The sequence below is a fragment of the Xenopus tropicalis genome, chromosome 6 (genome assembly GCF_000004195.4).
Source record: "Xenopus tropicalis strain Nigerian chromosome 6, UCB_Xtro_10.0, whole genome shotgun sequence".
Classification (NCBI taxonomy): Eukaryota; Metazoa; Chordata; class Amphibia; order Anura; family Pipidae; genus Xenopus; species Xenopus tropicalis.
The window spans coordinates 108,005,315-108,015,960 of NC_030682.2; the positions used below are offsets into that span (position 1 = coordinate 108,005,315).

General features: G+C 39.2%; 1 protein-coding gene across 2 annotated transcripts in view; it reads left to right on the forward strand.

Annotated features, from left to right (window-relative positions):
• The window catches only part of yes1 (YES proto-oncogene 1, Src family tyrosine kinase), a 46,423-nt gene extending 39,115 nt beyond the window's left edge, over positions 1–7,308 (forward strand). The window contains exons 6-12 of one of the 2 annotated variants that reach the window (XM_012964577.3): positions 137–286; positions 2,409–2,564; positions 2,871–3,050; positions 3,158–3,234; positions 3,329–3,482; positions 3,883–4,014; positions 5,209–7,308. In XM_012964577.3, the coding sequence (XP_012820031.1) occupies positions 137–286; positions 2,409–2,564; positions 2,871–3,050; positions 3,158–3,234; positions 3,329–3,482; positions 3,883–4,014; positions 5,209–5,417 (1,058 nt within the window). In that variant the 3' untranslated portion in view covers positions 5,418–7,308. 2 annotated transcript variants of the gene reach the window in all.
• The last annotated feature ends 3,338 nt before the right edge of the window (positions 7,309–10,646 follow it).

Here is a 10,646-nt window from a genome sequence, read left to right on the forward strand (position 1 = left end):
TTTATTTCTGTAACTAATCAGGACCCTTTTTAGATCTGGGTTTTGCCTAGAATGGGTTTAGGAGTCAAATAAATAATGTGCAAATGCTCTTTTTATATATGCGCTGTTATTATTTCTAAACAAATCTTCTCAACAGGAGCCTACTCTCTTTCCATCCGTGACTGGGATGAAGTGAGGGGTGATAATGTGAAACACTATAAAATCAGGAAACTTGATAATGGAGGATACTACATCACAACACGAGCACAGTTTGAATCTCTCCAGAAATTGGTTAAACACTACTCTGGTAAGGAATTAGAATTTATTTTCTTTTATTTAGACGTGCAAATCCAAAAAGAATTAACATCACTCTCAATACAGAACTTAAGGTGCATGTTTTAACTTTAGCACATATTGTCTATATAGGAATGCACCAAATCAATAATTCTGCAGATTAAATCATATCCACAAGGTTGTGTAATTGTCCATAGTACATAGTTACATAGGGTTGAAAAAAGACCAGTGTCCATCAAGTTCAACCCATCCAAGTAAACCCAGCACACCTAACCCACACCTACCAATCTATACACTCACATACATAAACTATAAATACAATCACTAGTACTAACTGTAGATATTAGTATCACAATAGCCTTGGATATTCTGCTTGTTCAAGAACTCATCTAGGCCCCTCTTAAAGGCATTAACAGAATCTACCATTACCACATCTCTAGGAAGGGCATTCCCCAACCTCACTGCCCTCACCGTGAAAAACCACCTACGCTGCTTCAAATGGAAGCTCTGTTCCTCTAAAGGGGTGGCCTCTGGTGCGCTGATTGTTTTTATGGGAAAAAAGAACATCCCCCAACTGCCTATAATCCCCTCTAATGTACTTGTACAGAGTAATCATGTCCCCTCGCAAGCGCCTCTTTTCCAGAGAAAACAACCTCAACCTCGACAGTCTAACCTCATAGTTTAAATCTTCCATCCCCTTTACCAGTTTAGTTGCAGTCTCTGCACTCTCTCCAGCTCATTAATATCCTTCTTAAGGACTGGAGCCCAAAACTGCACTGCATACTCAAGGTGAGGCCTTACCAGGGACCTATAAAGGGGCAAAATTATGTTCTCATCCCTTGAGTCAATGCCCTTTTTTATACAAGACAGCACTTTATTTGCTTTAGTAGCCACAGAATGACACTGCCTGGAATTAGACAACTTGTTATCAACAAAAACCCCTAGATCCTTCTCCATTAAGGAAACCCCCAACACACTACCATTCAGTAGATAGTTCGCGTTTATATTATTCCTACCAAAATGCATAACTTTGCATTTATCAACATTGAACCTCATTTTCCAGTTTGCTGCCCAGCATGTCCCACAGAAACCAGTCCTCTAAGAAGGGTAATGTTTTATCATGAAGTATAACTGTTAAGTAATCCATGTTCTGTACATGTTTTATCTTATTGGTCAGTTCAGGTATGGTTGGCATTGTGGGAGATTTCCAGTGAGCTGCTATGAGACAGCTTGTCCCTAGTAATACACATTGTACCACCTTTTGTGTCCGTTTGCCTACTCCTTGTAGTGGCAATTCTAGGAGGTGTGATAGCGGGTCCTTCTGCAGGAAAAGACAAAATCAATTCTTAATTGCATATTCAAACTTGAAAACAAAATCTTGTCGCTTTTAGCACTCCAGTACTTCAAATTAAGATAATTTGTGTCTAAATCCATCAGAAATGGCACTTTATCTTATTCTGCATTTATTATAAAATCATATCTTCTTGGGTATGCAAGAAAGGTCTGAGATTACTTTTGAAAACTCTGTATAAAGTCCCTAGATCACTAGTAGTAATACTTGGCTGTTATAGAAGATTTGTTCGTGTTTTAGCAAAAGATTACCCATAAAGGGATGTTATTGCTATTTGTAATGCTAATCATTAAACCTCATTCTATAGTGAGTGCTCAACTCCTCAATTCTGCCATGGGAATGTGACCAGTGAATGCAGCCTGAAAAAATCTTGTCAAGTGATGAGTTAGGCCATTGGTTTTCAAATTAAATACTTTCAGTCTGGGCCCCCAATGCCACTGCTCTGGGCTCTGCCAGCTTAGGAAACATGGAATTAAGGCTATTGAACACTGATTTTGACATTGACACTGCAAAAAAAAAAGGTTAGCTTAAAGTTGAACCACCCCTTCAAGGAACAGGGAACACTAGTAGTTTTATGACCTGCCCCACTCTCTCACTTAACGCCTCCTTTTTGGCAATATCTGACCAGTCACAACCTAGTGACCATCAGGCAACCAGTTCAAGTTTTCCCTCCCTATATTATTAGCCTTCTCAGACAATGTTATGTCTTAAGGAACTTTTAAAATATACCTAAGCATATGTATCATTCAATATGTTTGTTTGTTTGTTTTTTCTTATGACTCAGAGCATGCTGATGGATTGTGCTATAGATTAACCACAGTATGCCCAACTGTAAAACCACAAACCCAAGGACTATCTAAGGATGCTTGGGAAATACCTCGAGAATCTTTGCGGCTTGATGTTAAGTTGGGCCAAGGATGCTTTGGTGAAGTCTGGATAGGTAAGATTAATACAACAGTCATTTTCCAATGTACTTAAATTAACTTTTATAATGTCAAGTAACATAAATGCATACAAGCTAGGTATATAATGTGTATAATATGTAATAGCCTGTATCCTTTCAATTATAAACTGCATTCTTTGTAGATACTATACATACTAAGTACCCATTATAATAACACGGAAGGCCATCCTTTCAGAAGTATTTATTTATTCATTTATATTTCTAAGCTTAGTGAGCTATGCATTTTGTTTGTGTGTGTGTTTGTTTGTTTAGAATAGTTATGCAAAGTTTTATTTTATTTAGGAACTTGGAATGGAACAACAAAAGTAGCAATCAAAACACTAAAACCAGGGACAATGATGCCTGAAGCTTTCTTGCAAGAAGCACAAATCATGAAAAAACTCAGGCATGACAAATTGGTCCCCCTTTACGCTGTTGTTTCAGAAGAGCCAATCTACATAGTCACTGAATACATGACAAAGGGTATGTGTGTCTGACAACCTGTCTGCTCTTTGGCACAAAGACTATAACAATATCTCTAGAGTTATTCAAACAAAGTGGGGAATGAAACTTTTATTCTGTCTGTACAGGTAGTCTGCTGGACTTTCTTAAAGAAGGTGATGGAAAGTATTTAAAACTGCCACAACTCGTTGACATGGCTGCACAGGTAATCCAGCCATTTGCATTGGTCCATTAGGTCTGCTGCAACACCTTTGGCATTGGTTGCATACTAATGGTGTTCAATTTTGTGTTTGCTTTAGATTGCAGATGGCATGGCTTATATTGAAAGGATGAATTATATTCACAGAGACCTCAGGGCTGCTAATATTCTTGTTGGAGACAATCTTGTATGTAAAATTGCTGACTTTGGTTTGGCAAGATTAATAGAAGACAATGAATACACTGCAAGGCAAGGTATGATTTGTCACGTTCCCTCTTAAAGTGTGTGACTGCTATGGTAACTTTCAGTTATGTTGTGTATGTATGTGTATATGTCAAAAGAAAACTTAAAACTTAATACAATGCACTGTTCTGATGCTTTGAGAAGATTTGAGATCTAAGGGAATGAAGTAGAGAGGTTGGCAGTATCCTATATCTCCTAACATTTCTGATTTGAAAGATGGGCCATTTTGACCACACCCAACCCTTTCATAAGTCCTTCCCTTTTGTGGTCCCTAATGAAAACATTCCAGTGAAGAATAGTTTGCCGGCAAGGTTAGAGTTAATAGTGGTGAAATGTCAACTGGCTGTAGTTTTTATTAATTGTAAACATTGCCTTTACAATAATCCAAATTATATGTTTTCTGTATTTTAGGAGCAAAATTTCCAATCAAATGGACTGCACCTGAGGCTGCTTTATATGGTCGATTCACCATTAAATCCGATGTGTGGTCATTTGGAATCCTCCTAACTGAGTTGGTCACCAAAGGGAGAGTTCCTTATCCTGGTATAAGGGGGTTTCTTTATTATAAATGTCATTTGTATACCCACCATTTATTCATTTGTATACTTTGCTTTCCACAAGGCTAGTACCAGAACAGACTAAAGAAAAGGGCATAAGCATGTCTTTGGTTTGTTTCATTTGGGCTTGTTTGACTCAGTTGAGTTGGTGATGCTCATTGCTTGCTTCAAAGTACCACCTTCTTAGCATGATGTTGAAACCTGGGGTTTCACATTTCCAGAACTCTTAGCACCTTATTTAGCTGAGCAGAGACTGCCTAAGCTACCAAAGTATCTTGGGATAAAGGACTGTTGGTAACGTTTGTTGCCTGTAAGGCTCTAAGTATGGCTAAGGCACATCATAAGCAGTCACAGTAAGTACTAGTAACCTACAGCATGTAGCATGAGTGGGTCACTGCATGATGAAAACAACTAGAAAAATAAAATATATTTAAAAAAAAAAAAAAAAAAATACATACATATGCCAAACCCTGTGAGAAAATGCAACAGCAAAATGTAAAAACAGAAAAAAGGAGCTAGTGCCATAGGGAAAAACATGAAATATAAAATTAATATGGTAATAGTACGAGGCAAGACAGACAGAAAAAAACAGAAAACCCAGCTCAATTATGGACAGAAGGAAATAAACATATTTACATTTTAATTCTCCTCTCGTTCAACACAAAGGTCAGTGTTCCCATGAAGGGATTATTGTACATAAGTAGTTAAGGCATTTTATTCAAAATTAAGTATCCATGCATGTTCATTTGGGCTTTACGCAATATACAGTGGTTAGAGAACGAGTGGCACAAGCTTTCATTTTTTTGAGAGTCTGAGCATGTTATTTAACTCCATGAGATGGAAGTAGCCTGCTATGAGTCTTTTGAAGGAGATATTAAGAAACAAGGGCTATAAAAAATAGAAGCTTGGGTGGAGAGTTAAGATGGGGAGGTATTTTGGAATGAGAAAACTGACAAAGGGGAAGGCATTTAAGTTAGAATGAGATGGAGATTGGGTTTTGGGCCTGACAAACTATTGCGGGAATCAAGGTGGAATATTGTATAAGGAGTGTTTCGAGAATTGTTCCATATATAGGGCTAAGATGATTTAGATATATTTCAGATTTGGTAGAAAATCATCTCTTGGTGATCATTAATTTTTTTCTGTATTTTAGAACTGACTGTTTTTAATATGTTTTCAGGCATGGTAAACCGGGAAGTTTTGGAGCAGGTAGAGCGGGGCTACAGAATGCCTTGCCCTCAGGGCTGCCCAGAATCTCTTCACGAGTTGATGAAGCTGTGCTGGAAGAAGGACCCTGATGAAAGACCAACCTTTGAATATATTCAGTCATTTTTAGAAGACTACTTTACTGCAACAGAGCCACAGTACCAGCCTGGGGACAATCTATAAGTGTAAAAACTAAGCAAGAAAAGTGAAATGTCCAAATCTGCCAAAAGTATAGAGAGACTTTCTTAACACTAACTCTTGCTAATGGGAAATGGAAAAAGAACATTCAGTATATCTTTGCATGTCAATGGCAAACTGGAAGGCCAGAACACCATTGCACAAGACCACTTTCAAAGTATTGTAATCTAATGGACTATGTAATTGGTAAAAAACATAAAAGAATTAACGGCTATCCCACATTTCTGATCTCTGAGGAAATGTTTCAGGATTACAGGCAGAATAACAGTGGGACCAAACATTTCATTCCTGTATAATACATCTTTGCCAATGATGGCATAGAACAATGTATCTACTGTCTTCTGAACATAGAGACAGTCCCTTAGGCAATTAAGCATTAGGGATTATTATACTGCTATTGGTCACTAAGCTGATCAAGGTCTATAAAAAAAATCTTAGAAATGAATGGTGGTAATTGACATACAGATAATATCCATTTCAATTAATATAACTGAATATCTTATTTTTTCGCATTATGCAGTTTGAAGTTCAAGTTTGGGATCTGTTATCATAGAAACCTTTTATCCCGATTGCTCAGAAATCAAGCAGTGCCATTCCTTGCAGTCTATTGCTTAAATCATCCATATCTTCATATCTTTATTCTTGTTGGATTGGTTGTTCCTCTGTAATATTAAGACAATCCCTTTCAATTGCTGGTAACTCCATGTTTGCAAAAAGAAAAAAATCAGTAGTATTGGGTTTTTGAAAAATGACGGAATTATGGAACATCTCTATATAGAAGACCCTGGGTCCTAAGCGTTTTAGACAATAGAATCCCATAACCTTCAAAAAAAGTGTTTTCATTTTTATTATACAGAGGAATAACACATGTCTGTGGTAATTAAACATGCCAGTTAGTACAATCATGAGGCCACTGCTCCAAGTACTCTTAAATGTACTTTAGAGAGCACGTATTAGGAGAGGCGTGGTTGTTCTTACAATGTGAATGCTTTCAACAAAGGCACTCAAGATGTTTTACCTAACCTGATTATGGGCAAAGGCACAAAGGGGCCTGCCATGGCTCTTAAGTAGCACATACTCACAGGACCGAAACCATTACTCCCTATTGGCCCCCATGGAAAATAGCATGAAAGCCCAAGCCTGGCGAGCAGATATACTTGCACTTTTATGCATTTCTAACGGGCCAGTGGAAAGGAATTTCAGATCTATCTGTGGTTCTGAAAATGTCATGGGCAAAATTTCTGAAACCTCTCTGTGTGCCATTGCTCTGGACTTACAGGTATTCAGGGTCTTTGACTGAACATATTGCATAGAGACAATTCATGTGTCCATCTAACCCCCAATTTGTAATGGTTAGAACAGTATGAAAAACCACTGCATTTAATGAGTATGAAAGTGCAACATAAGGTGTACTACTTTCCTTCTAAATACATTGTTTGGTTTTATAGAAATCTCCACATGTTGGGTATTTCTGGTTAAAAAAAAAAAAATAGCCAAAACTAATTTCCGTGGTGGTGCCACTGTTCTACATGACTGCTTTTCTTTCAACAGATTTGTTGTTTTAAAGGGCTTTATATAAAAACTATGGAAGTGTATCTTTTATAAATCTTTTCAAGCCAGTTTAATGCTGTAAGTTTGTTTACTAAACAAGAGGGCAGGAAACGCAGTGTGCGGCGGTTCTACTGCCAGTCGTGATGTTTCCATTATTACTTCAGAACTATGTAATAACATTTGTACAGTACAGAATTAAAACACTAATGAATGCATTTCTTTTCAGTGATTGTATTAAATGATGGAGGGGTATGACCATTCATTAACACACATTCATGTTTAACAGGATGTATGTACAATAAAGAAACTTTTCTTTTTTTATGTATGTGATGTCTTCCGTTATTGGACCCTAACCGGCAGTATATGGAGATTTGGATCTCGGGCTGGGACATTCCATAAAGGACAGCTTTAGCAAACAATAACATTGCCCCCTCAGAAGGTTCATATGTGGAGTTGAGAGATGCTTTTAATATAACATTTGCTTTAAGAAAGTGATCCAAAGTCCTTTCTTGTAGGTTATGACTTGACATGGGGAGGTTGCAATATCAATACTAGCCCAGCCCCAGGCCTCTCCCTCCCAGTCCCCCCATACCTTGCTCTTATTTCCTCGGCTTTTCTGCTACCCACTAGGGCAGCCCCACCTTGCTATTAGCAATGACTCTGTCCTCTTTGCCTTTCCCCTTGCCTTAAAGTGGGGAGGCCAGGAAGTTACTGTCTCCACCTTTTATACTCCCCATTTCTTCCTACTTCCCTTTCTCTTGCCAACACTACAACGCTCACACTGTCCTGCTTGCCAGTCCGTCTTTATCCCTCTGTCATGCCCCTGTCGCTCCATCTGTTCCAGGCTTGCATTTTGGGGCCCCCTATCAAGAGTGCTTCTTTATTTTTATTCTTCATCTGTCGTCAGACATAAACAGGTAGAGTAATGCCAGCTGAGTGTCATCCCAGTGTGTGGGACGGTGAAGCCACCTGCATGGGGTACAATGTTTGGACTTGTTCACCAGTTCTCCACAATGGAAATGCAATCAGAATCTTATATTGTCTCTATGCACCACGTACAACTGTACCTAATGATAGGCAAATGTATATTCAGGATGGTAACTGTCCTTTTGAAAAACAATTCAAAGAAAAACAGCAACAGGTGTAGGTGATGAGGAAGCTTTCCTTGTATACAATATAATAGCTTTTTATCTTGTGTCTCTGTGGTCACATACTAGAGACTGGAAACAAAATAAGCTAGTAAGTAGAAGTCTGGTAAGGAAAAAGATCTAGGGAAAAAGTAAATAAAATAAAAGTTTTGAGTGAATATTTTGTATTTTATTAAGGTTTATTGTCGGGGATAGGGGAAGTTAGAAAGGTGCCAAAGGCAGCAAACTTGTGCAGTAGGGTTGGCTGTGGAATTGGGGTATATACTGTAAAGGAAAATCCATTGGTTTTACCTTGGTTAATCTGAGGTAACCAAAAAGATATAGCAGAGAGGCACTTGGGTGCCACACAAATTATTTTGGTGTCTGTATGCTGAGGGCTCTCTTTATGCTGAGAGGCAGATTGATCGTGAGGCCATGCTTTAGGGCAGTGCTGTCCAACTTCTACGGTGCCGAGGGCCGGAATTTCTCTAGCATACATGGTGGAGGGCCGCTAATGGAAGCCAGTTTTGACCACTCCCCTTTTTGAAACCACACCCACTTCAAACCACACCTATTTTATCACAATGGTGGTAGCACAGCAAAATCCCAAATGCTTGGTCCTTACTGTGGGGATATCAACCATCATTCATATGTGAAAGAATTATGTCATATTAAGACACACCCTTAAATTCCATATGCCTCCTCCTCCCCTGTGGATAGCACAGCAGCCCCCAGTACATAATTACACACCTTAGGGACCATTTAATGGCTATTTCCAACTGCTAACAAACTCCCACAACAAACCCCTGCCAGGTTCACCTCCCACAAGTAGCATAGGGCAAGCAGAGTATGGCACACACAGGCAGCACTCTGCCTGTCCTATGCTGTCTGTGTGTGCAATACTCTGCCTGTCCTACCCTGCCTGTGTGTGCCATACTCTGCCTTCTCTATGCTGCCTGTGTGTGCCATACTCTGCCTGCCCTACCCTGCCTGTGTGTGCCATACTCTGCCTGCCCTACCCTGACTGTGTGTGCCATACTCTGCCTGCCCTACCCTGACTGTGTGTGCCATACCCTCCCTGCCCTATGCTGGCTGTATGTGCCATACTCTGCCTGCCCTACCCTGACTGTGTGTGCCATACCCTCCCTGCCCTATGCTGGCTGTATGTGCCATACTCTGCCTACAGTACCTATGTCTGAGGTGTGAAGAAGTGAACAATGGGAGTGATTACAGTCTGAGCCTGAGGTGTGAACACTGCAGGGGGTGAACAACACAGGGGATTACATTTTTAAACAATACAGAGGGATTACAGCCTGAATCTGAGGTGAGAACCATGCAGGGGGCCAGGTAATCTCAGTACTGATACCATTTAATGCTTACTCAAAGGTAAGTCATCAAAGCAGCCAGACAGGTGGGGGGCCACACAGAGGGGGGTCGCGGGCCGCCAGTTGGACAGCACTGCTTTAGGGTAATGGGAGACAGGTTTTTTGTTGCCTAAGCCTCCAGTGTGGGCACCTAAATGTCCAAAGGTAACCTTCCTACCAGGATTACTGTAAATAATCAGTGGTAAAACATGCATTGCATAGTTCCACCAAGTTGCCTTTAACTTGCTTCAGTAATCATTTGTGAGCCTTTGGTCTGTCTATTACTGAAAATTGGCCTGGCTGCAGTAGAGGATTGGGCTTCCCCCCCCCCCAAAAAAAATAAAATAAAACAATTTCTCTTTAAAGGGAAACTAAATCTTAACTAAAGATGTAGAGTAGAAATGTTGTACATTATGTTTTGGGGTTCTGTACCCCACTTTGCAGTTATTTATTTGTAAAAAATGTTTGGAATCATGTATGATTTTCCTTCCACTTCTCACGTGTACACCACTTTGTATTGGTCTTTCACGTGGAATTCCAATAAAATTGATTCATGTTTGTGGCTGTAATGTGACAAAATGTGGAAAAGTTCAAGGGGGCCGAATACTTTTGCAAGCCACTGTATGAGTATAAGGGGCAAATTTACTAAAACTCCACAATTTCTCTCTAAACGTCCAATATTTCTTGCAGTTGCTGCAAGAAAAGTAGTAAGAAACTTGACTTTTTTTGAATTGTCACCATGAAAATCCCAAATTTATTGAATTGAAATGCAGAAATTGTCACTGAAAAATTCAAAAAAGTTGTTTCCTGACAAAACCCAGAAAAATCTCTAAAGTTTTGAGACAAAAGAAAGAACTTCAAGTCACATAATTTTTTCTCTGTTTTTGCGCTAAAAATTTGAGTTTAAAAGAAAAATCGATGGTTAGTAAATGGGCCCCCTAAATGTCACAATATAAAACTGTAAATAATACAGATTAATAGTGCATGGTGGCTCTGAAATCAGTGCTACCAGCAACAGAATGTAATAATCAGCCCTGTAGCAACCGCTTCTATGACAGAGGAACCTACTTTTCTGCCTGATAATTTGCCACAACAACCCCTAAGCAAAACAGTAAAAAGTAAGCTTTATAAGAAAGGTCTATGTAAATACAGCCATAAGCACTCACAGAAAC